This window comes from Cryptotermes secundus, unplaced genomic scaffold (genome assembly GCF_002891405.2).
Source record: "Cryptotermes secundus unplaced genomic scaffold, Csec_1.0 scaffold81, whole genome shotgun sequence".
NCBI lineage: Eukaryota > Metazoa > Arthropoda > Insecta > Blattodea > Kalotermitidae > Cryptotermes > Cryptotermes secundus.
This window is the reverse complement of record NW_019718023.1, coordinates 389,100-412,515: the sequence shown is the minus strand read 5'-3', so window position 1 is coordinate 412,515 and position 23,416 is coordinate 389,100. Positions and strand designations below refer to the sequence as shown.

The 23,416-nt window shown below is 41.3% G+C and overlaps 1 protein-coding gene across 6 annotated transcripts in view; it reads right to left on the bottom strand.

The window, feature by feature from the left end:
• The window catches only part of LOC111866210 (paired box protein Pax-6), a 259,392-nt gene that overhangs the window by 50,272 nt on the left and 185,704 nt on the right, over positions 1-23,416 (bottom strand). For all 6 annotated transcript variants that reach the window (XM_023856174.2, XM_023857820.2, XM_033752651.1 and 3 more), the window contains one exon: positions 5,254-5,394. In XM_023856174.2, coding sequence (XP_023711942.1) covers positions 5,254-5,394 — 141 coding nt within the window. The remainder of the gene's footprint in view (positions 1-5,253; positions 5,395-23,416) is intronic.

Below are 23,416 nucleotides of genomic sequence, written 5' to 3'. Positions count from 1 at the left end.
GATCACAGAGTTCACACGCCCCCCCCCCCCCGCTACGCCATCCACGTCACACTATATATATATATATATATATATATATATATATAAGTCTGTTATGATCCTCTGTGTAGACACGTATTACTCTAAAGAAGATTTATTAATTAGTGTTTGTAGCGGAGACGCACTGTTAGCCCACTCTCCTCAGTATAACACACGCAGTCACAGGAGCAAGACACAACACAAAGCACAATACACACACGAAAGTAGGAAGAGTGCTCCGATAGAAGAGGATAGGTGTGACTCGCGTATTGAGATACGACATAAGGATGACAAATCCTGAACAGTTTTAATATTTAAAATTTATCATTATATATGACGAATATATATTTTAGTTATTTTAGTATAAAGACAACAGGGCATGCAATGAAGTAGTTCGACGTACATCGAAAAGCACCTGAAGATGGCACTTTAGTGCCGAAACATGTAGTGCAAGAGAGAAGAGTAAGGTGAATAAATGTATGCACTGTAAGACGGTCAGAATAAATCATGAAGATAAAAGGAGGTATATAAAATCACCTTGCTGTCTGTCTATTCGTCTGTGTCTGTGTGTCCATCTGTTTCTGTCCATTTATCTGTGTATTCCTCCATTAAGGAGGTTTATGGGGCTTATAAGATCGCATTGTTGCCGGTCTGATTACACCCCCTAATTTTTTTCCATTCCCTGTGCTGTCCATATAGTGTCAAAGAAAGTAGGTGATCAGTTCATCCCAGAACTTCTTGTTTTTCTGTGAGATATTAATTAAATTTAATATACGAAGTTGATGTTTATTTTTGTTTTGAAATTTTGTTCAGATGCAGACCTTCGGATATTAATATCCAAGTTCTTATCATAGGCAGTAAAGTTCCAGATCAGGTCCTTTCCTCTGCTCACATTGAAAGTTCGTTTTATAACACTAAGCATCTCTCTGCACTTCCTTACGCTTTACCCTCTCTTAAACGGACCTCTGTGCTTCAATCAAAGTATTGTGAGAATAAGTGAACATGTTCCAGCCAACGAGAATGCGCAAAAATAGGGCGTTCATTTCTAGACAATGCATAGGTGGGCACGCCTGACAATACATGATATCCGTTGCTTTGCAGCTATGTGTTTTCTGTGAGTGGTGCGTGCCGAGCCTATATAGAAAGCAGTGAACATTGTTTGAGGAGATTCGTGAGGAAGACCTCGTTCTAGGCAGTCGAATAGTTGATATGTTAGTGTAATAACGAATTGTAGTTATGACGTGGAAATTATCGAATAAATCGAGTTATCGAATCCGGAACCGATTATTTACTGTTGCGTCACCAAGATACGCGTTACAATATCTATCTCAGTTTCTCCCCTCTGCTTTATATCCTCCCCCCCTCCGTATCTTTATCGTGTTTGGAATGGTTCGATGGAAGTATGAAGACCTCATAGTCCAAGGTCACTGCTAATGATCTTGAAATTCTTACTGATTACACCTGTTCCTGAAAATGAAGAAATGCTTTGACCGTATTTGTCCCACTACTAATTTTGCTGTAACAAAAGAATGATTTTAATGAGTTTCGGCATGAATTAACTTATTAAGTCATGGGCTTTTAAATAACGTCATTACCGACCGTCGAGCTCCAGTGGGTACTCAGACCTGACCGAAGCCCCTACACTTCCTCCGTCCGTCCGTGTTCATTTCGGGAAACCAGCTTAAATTATGCCAGAAATTCTATTTTGCACATAATTTTGTGTACAGCTGCATTAATCATGCTATCATTGACGACATATGTTAGCAGCTGGTCACCATAACGTCAGCGAAACCATGAGCCGTATTTTTCGTAAACAGTAGTCGGGGAAATAAGGCTGTGTAGCCCGTTGAAAGCAAACCGACGTTTCGGAGGAATATTTCCCCTTCATCTTCAGGAATGACGGACAAGACAAGCAAGAAGCCAGCATGAAGCATACAGCAACGTCAGAAGATTTTGTGGTGTTCCAGCGACATCTTTGAGCCAACTATTGATTTGAATGGGGCTCTTTCCAGTATATCCATAAGAAGAGCTACAGTCTAATTCCATGGAGTTGAGTCCTAGCAAAGCCATCAGATGCTTAGTTACTCAAGAATTTCCAAATTTTTATGGAAACCGAAGTTTCAGTACCGTGTTTACAAGAGTCTTCCCCTAGTCCATAACCTGAGCCAGATCAATTCAGTTCATATCACCGCATCCTATCTCTCTAAGATCATTTTTCATTTTATCTTCCAACCTACGTCTAGGTCTATCTAGTGGTCTCTTTCCTTCTGGATTTCCCACCAATATCCTGTTCGTCTTTTCACTGTTCGTGCTACATACCTTTCCCATCTCTCCTCCTTGACTTGAGCATTCTAATTTCGAGAAGAGTACAAGTTATGAAGCTCCTCATCATGCAGTTTTCTCCAGCCTCCTGTGACTTCGTCTCTCTTCGGTATCAACGAACTACATGGCCTTATATTCCTGAAGACAGAAGCCCTTACACTGACTGATATGACCACCTCAGATCCCGAAAGATGAAAGTTTAAGCTAGTGATATTCTTTCTTTCTTTCTTTCTGAGTATAGGGCTTTCTGGACCTGGCCCCCTTTTTTCAATTTCTTAATCCTATACGCAGCCTGTACGACTCATTAGACGGGAGATGAGCATGTAAGGCCGTTACCAACACACAGAAGAAACGTACACACATATTCATGCCACGAGATGAATTCGAACCCACGACCACAGTATTCGAGCGAAGGAAGATGGTTCATGCCTTAGACCGCGTGGCCGTTGTGATCAGCTGTGATACTGAGCCTTTGCAATTTGAGTCACAGACCTCATTGTGTCAATAAAAAGCGCGGTCCCACCAAGGAAAATAAAAAGACTCTCTCTTCCAAGGTGATGTGCTTTTAGAATTATGTATATGTTACTATTACATTAATTATTAATAAATATTATTTTTGAGGCGCCATGTCTCAACCTCCTGTTCATCATATTCCAGCAGCGTGTCCCGTCCCAGGGCAGGAAAACAGTAGTTTAACGATATCAGTGAGGTTTGAGGTTTCTGCCTCAGTTGTTGTTGTCATTGTTGTTATTGAAGGGGGTGGGTTTCCCCATGCACCGCGACCAGTTTGATCTATTGTGCATCTCCCTATGATCTTCTACCAGCCTCTATACCCTACCGGTACTGGTGCTTACCATCAGTCCCTACTCAGCCAGCGAGGTCGGCCTCTACTGGCTCAGAGGTATCTCGATGCTTACCCCATCTACCAGAGGCGTTAGAGACTACTGTTGGGCGGGAAATGTCCTTAATTTAGCTCAGTGGCCTCCTTTAGAGACATGAGGTTCTTTTACGTGCCGTAAAGCTACGACACGGGACCCACGGCTTAAAGTCCCTCCCGGAGGACTTGTTCCCTGAATTTTTCCGCCCTTAAAAATTCCACGACCTCCGCCGGGTTTGAACCCGCGTACCTTGAGTCATGAGGTGGGAACGTTACCCCTAGACTACGGAGGCCGCTTAGTGGGCCAGTCACTGGGCAGGTTACTGTCTTCTTGGATGCGGCGCCGTGAAGCTAAGGTACAGTGTTGCCCCTCAGTGGTCTCAAGTCAGCCGTGACGTAGATTTCGGTTCAAGAGACTCAGTTTTTTTCTTGTTTTGGCAGAGATTGTTGATTAAGAATGGCATGTTGAAGCATTTGTCGGCGCTACTAATGTTTCAGAGGAAAGTATTGCCGTCATCTTCAGGGTAGAGGTTTAAGCAGCTTTGTTTTCATCCCAGACGATGTTAATCTCAAATATGATTACTGTTCAGTTTGTATGGCGAAGTTCGTGATGCGTTTTCATAGTGCGCATACGGCTACCCCGTATCCGTTTATCCAGCTGCGAGACATTCTTCATGGGAGTCATGCTTTACTGTGCTCTGTGTAGCAAAATCGCTTGCTGCTATTCCCTCATGCGCCCATCTCGATCTTAACTAGCTAAATATTCATTTTCGGAAAAAAAAGAAAGAAAGAAAGAAAGAAAGGAAACTGCAGTCTCGAGGGGTGCGTTCCTGTAAATTCAAGCGAATATGGAACTAGTGATATTAACTCCACAAATCATTAGGAAAATCGGGTTACTTTCTGGTCAAATGGGATTTATGGTGGACAATGTGGCGCTGGTGCAGGTTTTCTCCGAGTACTTCGGTTTCCCCTGCCAATCTTCATTCCACCAATTGCTCCACAATCACCCTCACCTATCATCTGGGGCTGGTACAATAGGCCAGAAGTGGCGGCAGTACAAGGGACTTAGTCCCACCCCACTAGCAATAAAAAAATATGGAGATATGAATTGGCGAGCAGGTAATTGTTACGCTGTATATAATTTGCTTGAAATAATGGAGCTCCAGTCTGAATCTAGACTCAGTAGGCGTGATTCAATATCTTAACGCACTTTTAACTAAATTGTTGGTTGCGAACACCGCCTCCCCAGGGGTAGCGAATTACTCTTAGGAAGGTCGCAGAGGTCTCAAAAAATATAATTTATGTGTAAGTGTACAGAGTAAGTTGATACTAACTTCGCCGACAAACGGCGGTCGCTCCGTCGGTATAGTTCGCTTGCGGACTACAGCCACGGAGTTTGTTTTATTTGTTTTTACTATACAGTAAAGGGAGTTAAAGTAGAGCTTTGGCAAGTCAGTAAGATTTAATATAGGTGATTTCTGGAAACGTGACTATAACCAGCAAAAAATGTTGCGAATTTTTTTTTTTTTCACGAGTGTACAGGAAGACTCTATAGGCTACTGTAGGTGTAGAAAATTTTCAATTCCACTTATGTTCTGTTATCACAGTACAACCTGATAGGGACCTGCTATAACGTTGAGAACAGCATTTCTCGTGACTGTACAGGAACATTTTAATATCTTAGGTAAGTGTAGAGAGGCTGTAAAGCTATTTAGGTTCCTGCTGTCACCGTACAGCGTAGTAAGAACATGCTACAATTTCGTGACTGTACAGGAACATGTTGTAGCTTACTGCAGGTGTAGAGAGGCTGCAATTCTATTAGGTTCCTGCTGTCACCGTACAATTTGGTAGCGACCTACAAAATTGTGCACAACCGCAGGGGTAGAGGGTCATAAAATTTATGTATTATTTAGGGTGTTTTTGTATCACGAAAACTGAGAACTTGTATATAATAATTTCCGTGATTTGAATTCTTTCCGTACACGGCACACTAACAGTAACAGTAACAGTAACAGTAACAGTAGGAGTAACTTTACCTTCCGAGATGAGTCTCTCCCTGATCTCCCAGGCAAAGATGGTGGGGTTCTCCCTCTTATATTGTTCGATTTTGGAGACGACTGCCGGGGTAGCCACTTTCGGTTTACTTCCACCGATGAGACCCGGGGGTCGTAGCGTTCCTATAACATAAACATATGTACTATTACATACCCGGCGATATAGATGTATGTTACATTTATGCAGTAAATCATTCTGCATGGTTGGTAAAGCAAAAAAAAAAAAGTATAAATTTGTCCGTGTGCTTAACTAATTAAGCACTACGCAGAAATAAGTATGGGGGGGGGGGGTGTTGATGTAGAGATGTGTGTATATATATATATACATATATATATTTTACTGCTTAGAATGACCGATACTGTGACCCCTCAGAATATTTACCTTTCCTCCTGGGACAGAATATTACATTTTATTTTAGAAGAAAATTACACGCAAGATTCTAGAACATTAAGTGCCTAAGAGCAAAACACAAAGATGTCCATGCCATTAACATTACAAGAATGTCATGCATTAAGAGATTCGAGAATTCAGATTTACGTAACTGTAAATTTCGTTGTAGGTCATAACGTAGTATTTTACTGGACAAATTTGACCTTCATTCAGACTTGACCTTCCTGTGAACACTTAAATTTGTACGTTCTTTTGTATTAATATACCGAGAATGTTGGGGCACCGGTAATTTATTAAGACTGTATTCGGGATATATTCGGTTGGAATATCGACGGAGACACCGTCATCCTGACTGAGATCATTCGTGAATTTCCTCAGTCATTTCCGGGAAAATACCTGTATAGTACTTTGATTAAACCACAACCGCCTGCTTCCAAATTTTCAATGCATCATTATCATTCGTTACGATATGGCATACAAGAGTGAGTCGCAGGAGCTCAGTCGGTATAGCAGCTGGACTGCTGGAGTTTGTTTCCTGGTAGAGGCAAGAAAATTTTCTCTTCTCAGCAGCGTCCAAACCGGTTCTGGGGCCAAACCACCCTCCTATCAAATAGTTGTAGGGAATTTTTCCCCGGGAGTAAAGCGACCGGAGCGTGAAGCTGACCACTCAACTCTTATCTACTGCCGATATCAATAATAATGGAGGTATATCTCCTCTCCGCCGCAGTTCTTTATGATGTGGTTCGTAATTAATTAAACACAGGGATAAATTCACCTTTTTACCGCTCTCACCTACAGGTTCATTAGAAAAGCAGGAGATAGTTGAATTGATATTGATGGGCAGAGTGTCCTAAAATACGCATAATTTCGGAGTTTGTCGATAGTTAATGTTACTCTCTGGCAGGTTGAAGTACTGGAAGAAGAAATCACGCCGACAAAGGAAAGCTGACTGCTCTTGTTAAAACATTACAGATAATCTTCTGCAAGATCTGCAAGATGCAGAAATATTTCGTTTTTACTATATTTTACGTGAATGATTCTGAGCAAGTTACAAGATGAGCTCTTATTGGTTACCTCAAGCGAATGCCTTACCAAGGAAGCTCTGGACGGGCTTGGAGATTTCAAAGTAGGAGGGCAAATTATTCAAACTGTGAAATATGCAGATGACCTTGTGTTAATGGCTAAGGAAGAAACTGTGCTACAGGGCATGATTGATAGACTAATTGAAATTGGAAGGTGCTATGGCATGGAAATGAATGTGGAAAAAACAAAAGTAATGAAAATTTCGAGACAACCAACCCCAGTCACAATAAAGATAGACCAAAAACAAGTGGAGAATGTGAAATGTTTTAAATATTTGGGTAGCTTGTTAACAGATGATGGAAGGTGTACTTGTGAAATTAAATCCAGGATTGCCATGGCAAAAGCTGCATTTAGCAAGAAGAAGAATCTTTTTACCAGCAAATTGGACTTAAATTTGAGGAAGAAACTAGTGAAATGCTACATTTGGAGCATGGCTCTGTATGGGGATGAAACTTGGGCACATAGGGCAGTAGATCAGAAACATCTGGAAAGCTTCGAATATGGTGTTGGAGAAGGATGGAGAAGATCAGTTGGACCGATTATGTGAGAAATGAAGCAGTGTTAATTAGAGTCAGTGAGCAGAAGAATATCCTACACGAAATAAGAAAAAGGAAGGCTAATTGGATTGGTCATGTTTTACGCAGAAACTGCCTTCTAAAAGAAGTTATTGAAGAAAAGAGAGAGGGGCGGATAGAAGTGACCAGAAGACGAGGAAGAAGACGTAAGAAGATGCTGGATGACCTTGGGGACAGAAGAGGATACTGTCATTTGAAGGAGAAAGCTCTAGATCGCATCAAGTGGAGGAACTGTTTTGGAAGAGACTGTGGACCTGTCGTCTTGACAGATTACTGATGAATGAAGCCTATGTCCGAATTAGTTTTCAGTTGCTTTCGAAGCTCAATCATGTTGCATCTACACTTATCTTTTCGCTTGCAAAGTTTATCTTAGATCCTGAAATTTGAGGCACTATATTTATCCGAAACATTGATGAATTTATGTCAGACTATTGTACAGTCCTGTTGCGCATCATTAATTATGCAACAAAAATGTTACATTCACCATCTCACGAGAAATACGTCCTTGAAAATCTTATTTAAAAGTAATTTAAACACTCGCAATGCGTCTTAAACTTTATTTAAATGCTTCTGTGCGTTGCAGTACACGTTTCGACCGATATTATTTTTATTATTTAACTGCAAATGGGTTTTGACATTGTGGCAGCGGTACTACAATAAGACAACAGACAAATAACACACATAAACACTTTCAAACAAAACGCAGCACATAAACATTAGTAGAAAATTAACATAATATATAATAAATATTTTTCATCATCGCGCGTTTAAAATTGTTGGCGGAAACTGCTGTGCTTCCATTTCGTGATTCTAATATCTAATATTAATTATTTCCACCAACAATTTTAAACACCTGATGATGACCAATGTCGGTCTTAAATAAGGCTCAAAAATGCAATGTGTGTATGTAAGAAATTTTTAAATAAGATTTAGAAGGACGCGTTGTACGTGAGACGGTGAACCAGTGACCTTAACTGTCACAAGTATGAGAACCTCAACCCCAAAACACTTTAATAAAACCTTTTCTAATTTAAGACCTCATAGGTTAACATTCTGAAGTAGCTAGTAAGGAAATAAGTGGAGTCCTATTAGCGGTACATTTCTTCTTTATTTCTAAGAGCAACATAATCAGATCAAGATCGCAAAAGCATGTTAATAGCGAGTGATGATCTCTGTGACGTCATTCAGTGTCCTGTGGTCCTCAGAGAAACATAGGTCAGCGTCTTTTGTTTCCTTCCGGACGAGAGTGACAAGTAGGGTGACCAACTCTCCCGTATTTCCCCGGATCTGCCGCATTAGAGCTATTTTTTTTGGATCCTCCCGGCTCCCGTATTGACCTTCTATTTCTCCCGTATATTTCATTAACAATCAAGATCGCAAAATTTAAATTACATATTATTCCCGCCAAATACACTCCGATATAAACTGTCATTATTAACGACAGTTTAGACTTAGAGGTACTCATCGATAAATATCGAAAAATTACCTATAATAATCGATAGAAAGTTTGACATATACTAATCGATAGCGGAATATCCGTTTCCGGATTGTAATATTTTCTGTTCTTGCTTCTTGCCATGTTCATCCTCGTGCTTTTAAATAATTACCAAATTGAATCCATTTTCATAATGAGTAGTGAGAGTGAAAGTGAACGTTTGCTGGACTGAAGCCGCGCCGCTAAAAATGAGCAAAATTTATCGTGACTAAATCTCCCTTAAATTCATGACTGAAACTTGGTCACCCTAGTGACGAGTGATGACTCTTCAGTCTCCCCATGCCGTTTCATGTCTTCGAACACCCTACCCGCCTCTACCCGCTTGGCCAGCTTCATCCTTCTCGTGAGGGCTGTGACGTCTGCCGTCCCTCCAGCGTCGATATGGTACTACACTCTTTCGGACAGCCAGTACTTGTCCAAAGACGTCCTTGTGCTCAGTAATTAGTTCCTCCAGTTCTCGGTCCCCTGCACCGCTTAAATTCGACCTGGCGCATGTAATCATGCCCATTAAATGTTCAGAGAGCTCGCAGTCTCCTGCGTCTGGGGGCCACTACATTGAGTGGGGTCAACGTGACTAGTTCACTGGCTCATAAGCATTTCCCCTCCCCCTCTTTATACTAAATGTAGAACAAGAAGTTCTGGGAAGAACTAATCATTTATTTTCTTTTGGTACTACAAGTATCACATAAAAACGAAGCTTTCAGTAAATTTTCGTTTACATGGACACGCGTTTACCGAACCGTTGCCTAGCAACGATATAAGGATACAAAGAGAGAGGTAGAAAGTTTAGTAAAAGAAGGGATAAGGTGTCAGGACGAAGGAAGACCATCGTTTTGTTAGAAAGTTCGCGGGCCTCGGCCTCTCGTCCTTCTGATAGCGATAATATGTCAGTGAAGACGTTAGGAAGGCAATAAACATTGACCTGAGTCAATTTTGGTTTTCTTAATTAGTGTTAACGTATTTTTTCTTTCCTTGGCACTACAGCCCCAGTGGGCCTAGGTCTACCTCCATGAACTTCTCCGTTCACGTCGGTTTTTCTAGATCTTACACATTCGGTAGGACTCCTTGGGCGCGTGAGTGTTAACGTATAATTTGGAAAAAAAAAATAATTTAGTGGTTCTGACAACAATGGAGCTTAATTTTGATGAATTTAACTCCGGAGAACTGCATAAGTAACACGCAGTGGCAACTTGAAACTTGGGAACCATCCGAGCATTTCCTTAAAAACAGTGGAAAACCAAGAAACCCGTGTCTAGAGGCCCACAAAATCTCTTTTGATACGACACGGACCGCACGGAAGTCAACACTTCCAGTAATCCTTCTGTCGTTGCGTGTGTATTCGTTGTCAAGTTAAAGTTTTTACCAAGCCGTTGTGTAGCAACGTACACATTGTGCGTAGGTGTCACGATATACATACCAAGTTTCGCAAAGATTAGTTCAGGCATTATTAGGAATGAAAACACACACACAGGGACACTGAGGAGATCGCGTAATACTGCTTTAGGGAAGTAAAATAAAACCTGTCGTTGCCTTCAGTCGCGCAGTGCAGCCTCAGCGTGGAGAGTGGAGCGTGGAGAAGAGTGGAGTGACGCTGTGTGCAGTGCGTGTTATCACTACGTCCCCCTCGTTACAGTGTGTGCAGAGTAATTGGAGTTATGACTGTTCTGCTTGCGGTTGCTTTAGCAGCATCTGGTAATGGTAACTTTGCAAAGTTGTGCAAACATTAACATCATTCTCGAACTGAAATGTTTAGTTGTGTATATTCTCCTCCCTTTATTCGCCCTTACACAAATTTCCCCCTTTCTATATTCTTACATGGGCGTGCTGAAATTGTATTTCCTTTCGCGGCCGTTTCTTTGTTCAGTTTGACGCTGTGTTTACATCCGTTTTATTCTGCCTTTTGATATATTCATAAATTTTTGAGAATAGAGGTTCTCACGAGGAAAACTATGAAAGTTATTGACTTCACTAATGAAAATCCCTTGTAATCTAGTCAATAACCCCCAAAGCGTCAGAAAAATATGCTGCTTCCATCTTCAGAATAAGTCTGAATGTGGAGGTAGAACGTTTCTTATAATCAGTAAATACGTATATATCAGAATGTATCCTACAAGATAATAGCATTTTATTTCTTATTATTATTTGTTTGTGTCAGTTTCTTACTCGGATGTGCCTCCATTTCCGCCCCTCCCTAACTCTCTATGATCAGGGGTAAGCCCCTAGTAAGGCCAAAATACTTCTCTTCATCACAACTTTCAGATAATTCTTGGGGCCCACATAGCTTTGTGTCTAATGTATGTCGGTACCCCATTCCCTGGGGTAAAACGACTTTCTTTCAACATCTTTATTATCTGATGGATAGGGAGACAGGATCAGCCTCTCTGGTCCAGTACTTCAATCCTGCCTCCACAACATCGGCCGTCCGAATTTCCATGGCAGTCATCCGTCCGGACACTTTCTGGAACAAAGCTCCAAACTGGCTTCCACAGTACAAATATTCTTTATCGGGACATTATCCATCGTCCTGTTTATATTTCAAAACACAACGTTTCAGAGACTGAAATCTGTTTCCGTCTTCAGGTAAAACATACTCACTTGGTCCAAATCGATAGAGCTAATGCCTATCTCCGGACACCCTTGGCAGAGGGAGAGGCAGAGTCAGAGTCAGAGTCAGAGTCACTTTACGATTGGAGGTTTACCGCCAATCAGTTCATCTTGGCGCCAAGCCCCTTGAGACCCACGACCAGTATTTTTTTTTATCGAACACTTGCGGTTATAATCCTTGTGTAACATTTCTGACGAGAGTTTGGGTCTGTCGTACTCAAAAGCTGCTGGTCCCCGCCAGCGCAGTGATTCTCGGGTCCGAGTCCCTATGGACTCATGATCATATTTTACTGTCTCATACTCGAGACTAGCCTGAAGGGTTCCCCTGTTTATATCCCCCAGGAACAGAGTGGCCTAGTTTTATCTCCAGACATTGGTTCCACTTTTGTCGTCTCTTAAGACTCACAGAACTACAGTACATGTATTCGGACACTTCTCCACACAGGATTCTCAACGTGACCTGTACCAACACCAGAGAGGGTATGCAAACTAAGTACAACACAAACCATCTACGAGAGTTAAGGCAAAACATTAAAATATTAAAACGCCACTCATATGAGGCCTTGTACCAGAGAATTATGAAGATAGAAATCATCACTGGAGCGATGAAGTTCTCCGTATGGTACGAACACAATAAAAACAAATTTTCCAGCTCAGTCTATACTGGAAAGAGGCTACCACAGCTTTGTTCCACATCCTTTAGAGTACAACATTGGCAATAGATTGTTCTTCGCCATATTATGTGAACAGCTGAAAGTTCTTGTTAAAAAGAATACAAGATAAGTTATTTTAATACGTGAAAAATTTAGCCTCACTTATCCTACAGCCTCTGGCATCAAATTTGTTCAATGAGACCTTAGGCCTATTAATCAGGCTCAGTATTTGTCTGATAACATGTTTGCACTATAAAGGATACTCGTTAGAGTAAGGGAGGCTGGATAGCTCAGTCGGTATAGCGACTGGCTACTGACTGGACGATCGGCGTTCGGAGTTCGAGCCCCGTTAAATTCAAGAATTTTCTCTTCTCCACTTACTCCAGACTAACTGTGGGGCCCACCCAACGGGGGGTGAACATATAGATCCATATTTTCTTGACCTCAGCACTAGCTGGAGATGAGTGGTCAGCTTCACGCCACTGACGCTTTACCCCAGGGGAAAGGCCCCACTGTACTATTGGATAGGAGGCTGGGTGGGCCTCGGAGCATATCTGGAAGACGTGGAGAAAATTATTAACTCTACCGGGTCTGGAACTCCGACCCCTCGGTGGCCCAGCAAGTAGCTAGTCGCTGTACCGGTTGCACTATCCCGGCTCCTACTATGTAACTGCATTCATTCATCAGTAATCTGTCAGACGACACGTCCACAGTCTCTTCCAAAAGTTCCTCCACTTAATGCGATCTAGAGCTTTCTCCTTCAAATTAAAATATCATCTTCTGTCCCCAAGGTCATCCAGCATCTTCTTACGTCTTCTTCCTCGTCTTCTGGTCACTCCTATCCGTCCCTCTATCTTTCCTTCAATAACTTCTTTTAGAAGGCAGTTTCTGCCTAAGTTCATGTAACTGTATACGGAAGAAAAATTTTGTATTATATATAATCACAAGAGAATACGAGACCCCTTCAGGCCCCATTTGTGATTGCAGACTCACGTGATTTAATAAACTACAGTTGTAGAGTCATTGTTGTGAGTAATGTTAATATTTTTCAGTCTCTGCGTGTTTGTTTACCATGATATTAGCTGAATTTGTATTATCAGCTTGGCCACTGAAATATGCCCTATTACTGAAATTCGTGTAATCATATTGTTTTTGTTTTTCCTTCATTTAAAATAAAGATAATTTTCTCTGTTCCTTGCTTATATTACAGAGCACTTCATCTATGTCTGTAGTTTGAAGTAAGAATTACAATTTCCTTATGAATAGCCACCATAGAGATAAAACCCTGGAGCAGGTTCAAGTGTTCTCTCTTACACGAAACAAAATAACATAAGTAACGCCATACAATTGTAGGTCTTGTTTCATGCCCAAGTGCATGGGTACTGATGGAGAAGGTTTTCTTTGAAGAAATATAATTCGTATCCCTTTTGTGCAAGAAATCTGAGTGTAACATATAATTTATGTTTGCATGGATAAGTACCGAACAGGGTTTCACTTCCACACACGATTCTATCGTCACCATTAACGTTTACAAGAATTATGTTCTGAGTGTGTTATTATGAAAAAGACCAGCTCCGTTAATTATGAACGTAACTTGATTCGGGCATGAAACAAAAGACAGTCCGAGTCGCATGTTGCTAGGAGCCCATGATCATTCGTGTATTAAAAAAAAAAGAGCTTCAAGTGGCGTGACGTGTAGGCAAGGCTTCAATAACAGATCACTGACGGTCTGGCTTCGAGTACCAGTCTGAGTTCCGGGTAGGCAGAAACAGGTTTCTTCCTATATTTAACCTCTTTATGTCTCTTTTCTTATGATTTCTTCTTCTAAACATCATTAGCAAATGAATATGCCTGTATGCATTTCTTCTAATAACNCGGCCTCTACTGGCTCAGCGGTATCTAGATGATTCCCCCATCTACCAGAGGCGTTAGAGACTATTGTTGGGCGGGAAATGTCCTTAATAATTTGGCTCAGAGGCCTCCTTGAGGCATGAGGTTCTTTTTCGTGCCGTAAACCTACGACACGGGACCCACGGCCTAAAGTCCCTCCCGGAGGACTTGTTCCCTGAATTTTTCCGCCCTTAAAATTCCACGACCTCAGCCGGGTTTGAACCCGCGAACCTTGAGGTTACCCCTAGAATACGGAGGCCGCTTACGATAGTACATAAGTACAAATATTATATTTCTGGACAATATCCATCGTCCTGTTTTTATCTCAGAACACCCTCCTGTTTATATTTTAAAACACAAAGTTTCGGAGACTGGATTCTGTCTCCGTCTTCAGGAAATACCTACATAGTTCGAATCAGGTAGGTGTTTTTAGATAAAAGCAGGAGAATTGATAACGTCCAGAAATATAATATTGAACTGACCTACAATTTTCGAGACCTGGAAAATCGGAGATCAATTCTTGACAGGGGTAGAGATTTTTCTGTTTGTAACCGTGACGGTACAGGCACTGGGCCCACTCGTCGTCCTATTCAGTGGGTACCTGTGGCACTTCGCCCGGGCGTAAAATGACCGGGGTCTTAAATCTAGCCATTCACCTCAATCTAATGTCGGGGTTAACAATGTGTAGAGCTGTATTTCCGTTTCTCCGAGATCTTAATAAAGCTGCGCCCAAAATAGTTAAAGCGTAAAACTATCCGTGTAACAGATCGTGGAGACACATAGGCTTGTGAGACGTCGAGGCTCCCACATTTTATCTAGACAGTCGGCTCACAGATGGCGGTAAGGTTGTCAGCCTTACGCACCGGCCGCACTTTCCTCGCAGGAAGATTCCTGGTACTCATTTCTGATAGAAGTTGAGTCGATCCAAGGCCATAAATATAATCTCTATTTTATTTCTTTAAAATTTGTGGAGGATGTAGTATTAAAGAAAATTATAAAATTGCAAAACTGCAGTGTACACTTAACAGACATATTTGACAGTATGAATTATAAGTGAATGCTAACATATGTGGTCTTCAAATTTACTTACACGAAAAGAAAATATTAGGTGATATGAGAAGAGAATTCATGTTCTCGACAGGAGACTGCAAGAAGGCTGTGTGTACGTTAGCTGCCGGGCTACTTCTGCCTTAGTGTCTGCACATATCCGGAAGATTCCGCGATGGGTCATTTTGATACAGGGTTCATTGGGTTCCCCCTCTCTTTAAACAATAATGACGAGAGACTCCCAATTCTCAAGCTTCATACGCGTGCTACTGAACCCCCCCCCAAAAAAATATTTAAATTAGATGAAAATCAAACCCCATGCTCTGGATGTCAGTATAGCTCGATTGTGGACTACAGGCCAGGGAGTTTGCTTTTTTGTCTTTGTTTCAGCTTTGGATGTCTCTAAATTAATTCCCCAATTTATGCAGCTCTTAACCAGAGGACCAAAACTCCGCGGTCCTATCAGTTCACAAAAGTTCCCGTCTAAAATCAATAAACAGATTTCCTCATAAGCATCCATGCTCAGTGTCTGGATAACTTCAGAAGTGACGTACGAGCCCTTCGGCTTAGTATCCCTTCCTACCAAAAGGAAATTCCTCTTTCTGTTTTTCTTTCATCAGTTTAAAAACAAACCCAAGTTCCTTTGTTAGAAATTGAATTCAGATGGTGAACTAATCACCTTCGGTTCCTGATATCCACTGTCGGTTACGTTAGAACTCTTTTTGAGAAGCAAACTCAGCGGTATAATACAAATGGCGCGCAGAGAAATGTTTTGCCCTCGCTTGTCGTGTTGAGCCAAGTGCGTGTTGCTGTAACCGTTGCGTGGGGGCCCCTCTTGCTGGTCATTACAGTACAGCTACTTGGTAAGGTTGACCAGGTCTGCATGGCTGGACAAGACGCGGCGCATGCAATGCTACATAATTATTATCAATTTATGAACCCTCTCCACTCCAGTAGTTCGGCCTTAGCAAGATTTTCTTACAGGAATTTAGTCACAGATGTGCTAGCAAATTGATGTTTAGGGAAGGTCGTAGATTTGTATTTAGGAGGTGGTCGGTTCGAATTCTAATACGGACACTTCTTATCCTGACTGAAAATTTCGTGGTTTTCCCTTTAGCTTCTTTAGACCAGTGGCCTACGACCGCTTTTATCCGAATACTTCGCAATTGCTTAATCTCCACTTATCCTACCATTGGACGCTACATAATCTGAGATATTAACATAGCCGTAAAATAAAACATAACAATGTTTGTCAAACTGTGGTCGATGGAAAGCTATCGGAACGCAAATTCTGAATCGACGAGACCTCCAAGTTGTGGTAGACTAGGAAAATGTAAGCTGCCATAATCTTAGGCTCTGAGCCTTATTTTTGTGTCTCACAAATAAAATTTGTAACAATTAATTATTACAAGTTTCTGCATGAACAAGTAATTGATTACATGTGTCGACCATCAGTAAATCATCTTTAGGCCTTCTTCCATGTGTTTAAAAACTCCATGGCCTCTAATCAGCAAGCGAACTATATCGACCGAGCGACCGCCACTTGTCGACGAAGTTAGTGCCAACTTTTGCGGATAGAGGGTGTCGTGTGGTCAACACAACGGATCCCTACGGCCGTTAATCTCGGTTTTCTAGGCCGAGGCCGCTATTTCCTTGAAATAGCTCCTCAATTATCCTCACGAGGCTGAGTGGACCCCGTTCAAGACCCACTACTTCTCAGAAAATCTTTTAGCTCCGGGAATCGAACCCGGGACCTCTTGATCTGTAGCCAGACACTGTGACCACTAGAACACAGATGCGATCTAAAAGTAATGTATTTATAAATGCATTTTATGCTGTCAAATTATTGAATTATAAATTATTTTTGAAGTGTCAGTTTGGACTGACGTAAGGAAATATGCGAATATTTTGTGTTGCGTAAGAATGCGGGCTGAAATTGACGACTTAAGAGAATTTTGATTAGGAGCTTCATAACTTGTAATTTCTCGCCAAATATTATTAGCATAATCAAATCAAGGCGTATGAAATAGACAGGGGATGCAGGAGGAACGGGAGAGAAATTTATACTAACTTTATGGTAGGAAAATCATATAGAAAGAGAGAACTAAGGAGACCTAGAAGTAGATGGAAGTATTGTAATAATAAAATAAATCTTATAAGAATGAGATGACAAGTTGTGGACTGGATTCACCTGACAGAGGATAGGGAACAGCAGTACTTTTTTGCGAATATTGTAATGAAATTTCTGTTTCCGTAAAATGCTGAAAAATATCTTGAGAATTAGTTTCTTAAGACGAACCCACAGCCTTGGAATGATTTAATTAGATTGGGAACGTTCATTTTAATTTTATATTAAATATAGCCACTCAAATATAGCGATCTCTAAGTTCGTAATGCCAGTATACGATATATCGTGAAGAGGTACTTCAAAGTGCAGATGTGTTCTTTAGGATTGAGTCTGTGGGAGTCGGTTTTCTTTCACCTTATCGCAGTTTCACTTCAGAACGTCTCGTTACGTTAAAAAGAAAGAATCATTCAGTGAGGGAGAACTTTGGAGCCAGGACAAAATAGATTCATAATATTAAAGTTGGTGTAGGAAATAGGTTGAGCTCTGTAGCTAAAATTGTGTTCACATACTCGTATCTCCTCTACCCCTAGCATTCAGTATGTGATCCATTTTCTGTCTCCATGATGTACCATCATTAAACGTATTTGGGGAAAAATACAATTTGTGAAGTTGTCATTTAAAGCAACTAAAAAATTATTTGACTAATCTTCCGTACGTCTATATTTATGGCAAAGGGAAATAAGTTACGTTCCTTATGGACCAGTCCCCCCGAAAAAGAGGGGTACCAAATAATGGTAAAGTAAATTTGTCACTGTGCTTAACTAATTAAGCACTACGCCATGAAGACCTATGGGCCTATGGGGGGGGATGGATGTATAGACCTACACTTTTTTTACTTCTGCACTAGTTGTAGGTGAGTGGTCAGCTTAACGCCCTGTCCGTTTTACCCCCCGGTATCCATTGTGTAGGAAGTTGGGTGGACCCCAGGGTCGATTTGGACGACATGGAGAAGTGAAAATTCTTGACACTACCGGGACTTGAATTCCGACTCCTCGGTCGTCCAGCCCATAGCCAGTCGCTATACCAACTGCGCTATACTTGAAAATATTAATATTTAATAAGTTTTCTAAAACTTCACTGAAGAATATTGTCTTCTGGCATGAGGTGATATGAGCTGGTAGATCTATAACGATTCAACTTCAAACCTGAAGATGGAGGCAGGAATTTCCTCCGAAATATCAGTAACGTTATTCATATTCCATTGTATGAGAACATCATCTCTAATTAAATTTTAAGCGTTTTTAACCTAATTTCATTATCTTGAAAAATTAAAGTAAGCTAATGCGACCTCCTCCTTGTGTGTGTATTTGTATCCCTCGTATTAACTTTTGAATGTCTGAGCCAATCTTCACGAAACTTGGAATGTATATGATGGCACCTTGAGCCCATCTCAATGGCGTACTCCACGAATCCCTTCCATCAGTCTCTTTGCCTTTATGTATATCCCCGTATCGTTGCTAGGCAACGGCTCGGTAGACAAATTCCCACCTCAAAAAATACACATGGCAATAATAGAAGAATTGTTGTATGTGTCGTTTTCTATGCGGTCCATGTCATCTCGAAGGGGAGTAGATTAATTCTTCCCAGAAATTATTGTTTACTTATAGACTACTTGCGTGTTTGTACAATATACTGAAGTATAATTTTATTAGGGCTTCCAAGAAACGACGGATCGGGATTAAGAAATCATTGAAATGTTTACTACCTAGATTTATAACTTCATATTCTCAGGTCAAGTTAAAAATACAAATAAACTATGTGCATTTTGGACACCCCTTGCTTCAGGTCATTTATTTGAGAGAGAAGAAGGAATTATAGTTGCATCAGTTGGGCTTGCTGTACAGGACTGTACATAAGTGCCTTGCCATATAAATTAGCGGCGAAATCACAATACGGTACACTTCCGGGCAAGTAGCGGAGACATCCTATCACTGCTGACGTAAATTACAGTGTACAGCCGTCTGTATTGGTCCGTATATCATCCACTGTCTTTAAGGTACCTTATGTATGGGCATTACATATTTATATAGTACAAAGTGATACAAAAACACATCCAATTGTGTTCACTTCTTAACGGAGGTTATTCACTGCACCTGGACATACATCAAGATAGGCCAGCTGGACTTCTTACCACGCACAACGCGGCCCGTGGGCCACTTCGATAATCATTAGATATGAGGTTCTCATGAAGGGCGATGTCTTCTGGTCTGCTTTCAGCTGGTTGCTTGATTTTCTTACTCCTCGAAGCTGAAGATGGTATTAATATCCTCATCCGAAACGGCAGTAAACTTCAGATTACTCAAATATCCTCAGATAGTAGCTCTTTTGACTTGTGTTAGAGGATTCCCTGTTTGAATACCGGGGAGTATACTGACATATTGGGTTTTTGGACTTTATCCATCGTCCTGGTTTTTAAGATAACTAATAAAAACACGACGTTTCGTGTTTTTATTAGCTCTCATGGACTTAGCCTGGTCTCAGGTGTTTATAATCTTCATGTTTTGTAACATCGGTTTGTCCAGTGATTGAGGCTAGCTCTTTCTAACGGACCCAACAGAATAGGTGTTTTCCTTCACATGAGGACGGAAACCGATCCAGTTTCCGAAACGTCGTGTTTTTATTAGTTATCTTAAAAACAGGACGATGGATAAAGTCCAAAAACCCAATATATCTGTGTGTTATACACCATCGTCAGAATCCTATAGTAACTACCGGGGAGTATATAGATAAACATGATTTACCTTCTTCTGTCAATCTACGCTAGATTACGACAACCACTTTTCACTATTTCCTGACCAAGCAGTTGAACGTAGCGGTAACGATATAGACTTGCATATAGATGGTATTCGGGTCGAATTTCGGCCAGGATACTATCTACATTGAGTGAAGTTTATCGTGGAATTCCTGGATACTTCGAAGCAGAAGGATGTTACGTATTTCGTATTTTGACTGCCAATTCTTGCTTTCCAACTTGTTTAAAGTCATGATGCGTCTATTATCACACCATTCTATCGTGTATAGCCTAGATAGACACATTCATAATAAGCTGACAAAATATTGTCACGTGTCGGGTGGTACCCGTGACGAAAATAACGGGTTCTAGTTCATGTGATTGGATTTCTTAGCACCTTGGTTACATGTTTTCTTGATCACACTTAAATACAGCGTTGCTCTGATTTACACACTTTTCAGTTCACCGTTGTACGCGTACTAGGATTCCCTGTTCTCACTTAGTGACGGAAACCATCACTTCAAACCACTATGAAGTCTTCTAGTCTTTATTCACTTTGTACTCCTCTGTCTAATCGGTACTCAATCAACAAAATTCACTAAGGAGACGCTCCATTCTCGTCCTTGTGCTCTCAACTGCTGAATCATCCTGGACTCTCCACTAATCTAAGCTACAACAAGTCTTCTTTATATATTCCCCGCACGGACGACACAGAAAACACAGTTCTATTGTTGCTTAGCGCAGACAACGCAGAAAACAAGTCACGTGATAGCTATCTCGCCAGTCCATTGGTGCGATAACTATTGCCTAGCAACGAGCTATAAACATTAGCCTTATTGTTGCGTGCGTGTATCAGGGGGTGTTTATCGAGCCGTTGCCTGGCAATGCGTTGACATGTCACAATATTATTTCTGGTTTATTTTACGAAGCTGCTAGTTCATTGTCTATTTTTACCGAATCATTAACTGTATGTAGTATGAGATGCCAAAATATCCATAATAAACCATAATTTAATAGAAAAGTTCATGTCTCTCATAAAAACACACAGAAATATGTGTTACAGTAAAGGATTGTCCTTGTCTTTCGGAAAGAGCATGCTAATGAACCTCACATCAATAATTACCATAAAATAATGATTTTTCAGCAGAGGTAGTTATATTTTGCCTGCGTGAATGTGTACTTGCGCCTATTCTTATCAAGGCGAAACTTGGACGTGGATCTAAGGTTTTACGAAAGTTGGTGGGGCATGGTATCGACTTCTCTTTCTCTGCTGATCTCAGGAAACAGCTCAAGACTTCCACTGCAAATCGGGCTTTTACTTCTCAGAGCGGTTTTGGACTTGGTGATTATGAAGTTAAGTCCAAGAGCATTACCAGAAATCGAATTCTAGTCAAATCATAAGTTCATACGAAGTTCCATAAAAGTAAATGTCATAAAGGGTCCTGTTCTGTGGGATATAACGCCATGTAGTCTGTCGAAATTCAACCGACGTTTCGAAGGAGCATGTCGTCGCCATCTTCAAGCTCTCTGCTTGCTAACTTTCAGCTTGTAACTTTGAATTCTTTTTCTTCGTTGGTGTCTTCACCTTGTCGTGGTGAGGGGGTTTGAGTATGCCAAGGACCCTGGGAGCTATACCAGCGGTAGCTTAGCTACTGACAGGGCCTCCCTTGCTGGAGAGGTCAAAGGGTAGGCATCAGACGAAGAGAGACACCAAAAGAAAAAAAACTGATGCCGGAAGCAGTGTCATCAGCAGCGACTTGAAGCACAGAGCAAATGACACTCGAGATGGTTCAAGTTTGTATAGCAATGAATGAATGAATTCTAATATATATATATATATATGTAACCATATGTCACCTCATTTATTACGAGGATGTCTAACCCATTTCTTTTACCTATAACAGTCTGACCCAATCATTTCCTTTCACGTTCGTGAAATATCTCGAGAAGGAGCACAAGCTGCTGCTCCCGTCTTTATTTGACTATGATGGACAGACTCTGGAGCACGCGGTAGCGTAGTTGGTTGAGGCACTATGCTACAAGCCGGGTTCGATTCCCAATGAGGCCACTGGATTTTTCAGTTAAACTAATCCTTCCAGTCGCACTGTACCCCTGGAGTCGACTCAGCCTCTAACAGAAATGAGTACCAGGAATCTTCCTTGGGGCAAAGGGCTGCCGGCACTTATGGCTGACAACCTCACTGCCATCTGTGGACTGATTGTCCTAGAAAATGTGGGAGCCTCGACGTCTCACAGCCCTATACACCTCCACGGCCTATTAATGGATAACTTGGATGTATAACAGAGGAACTACAATGTTGTTACGGAATCCACTTAGGAAGGCCGTATACAGACGGGCGAAGAGAAAACGTCGTAATGCATCTGCAGGGTGAAGTGTTACATAACCATTGCTTTCACTGATGTGTTCCGTTGCCAAGCAGAATAAGAGGGCGCCCCTAGACATGAAGATTCGGTACTTGAACACATTTAAGTGCGGTATCTTCTGGAATGGTACGCCATATAACACGGTACAAGTTCACTGACGCTGCTTTCTGGTACCTGAAGATTTCCTTAACGTTCTGGCTTATCTAGGGAATGGAATAGACATTCATCGGCTATTGAGGTCCTTGGTTCTCTTCGCCTTGCACTGAAGGGCTTAGCGTCTGTGTACTCTGCTGCCACAATGCCCGTCGGGATGGTCTGTCTGGGGACCTATTGACACTTAACACAAAGCATTGTAGGCTGGTAAGAGGTTGCTGACTTGCCACTCTCTGTTGCGAGGCGCCTACACACACTGGATCTCTCTGAGAGCGACAAACAGACGGAAGAATTCCCCAGTTACGTGCGTCTTCAACGCCCAGCTTTGTCTAATTGTATAACAGAGGTCTTCGGCTTTGCGTTAGGTCGAGAGATGTAAGAATGGTGTCAGTCAGGGCGGTTCTGAGTCTAGCGTTATAGTCAGGGTTGTTTGAAGGATCCTAACAAGATCAGGGGCTCATAGTGGCCGTTCGGAAGAATGAGATATTTGCTACCCCTCACAATACATTGCAGTGAATGCTTGTTTCTTCCTCGTTGCTTACTTGTCATAAATTAAAACCCTGAAGATGGAGGCGCTACGTTCCTCTGAATCGCCGTTAATCTGCCGTACTACATGTCATATCCCTGAAGATAATTATCTGCATAACCACCGATGTGAGGATCTCAAATCCAAACGTTAAATTTTTTGTCTATGCTTGATCACATGTAGTGAAGTTATACCTAGGCAATTAAACTGTGATGAAGCCTTCACAAAATTGTAATGCGGTCATTAAATTATGTTTCATGACATCATGGTTCTGATTATAATGTTTTTATGACCTTCATTTGGGCCTACTGATATGTAACTATTTGTTAGCCCATAAGATAAGACATACATATGCAATTACATGTCATTAACCACTGAAAACTATATCATATTTTTTTTATAAAAGAATGACAGTAAATTTCATCTTTATTTTTCCTATCGTGAGCTGACCACCCACGTGACTCATTGTTTGAATACTGCGAGTG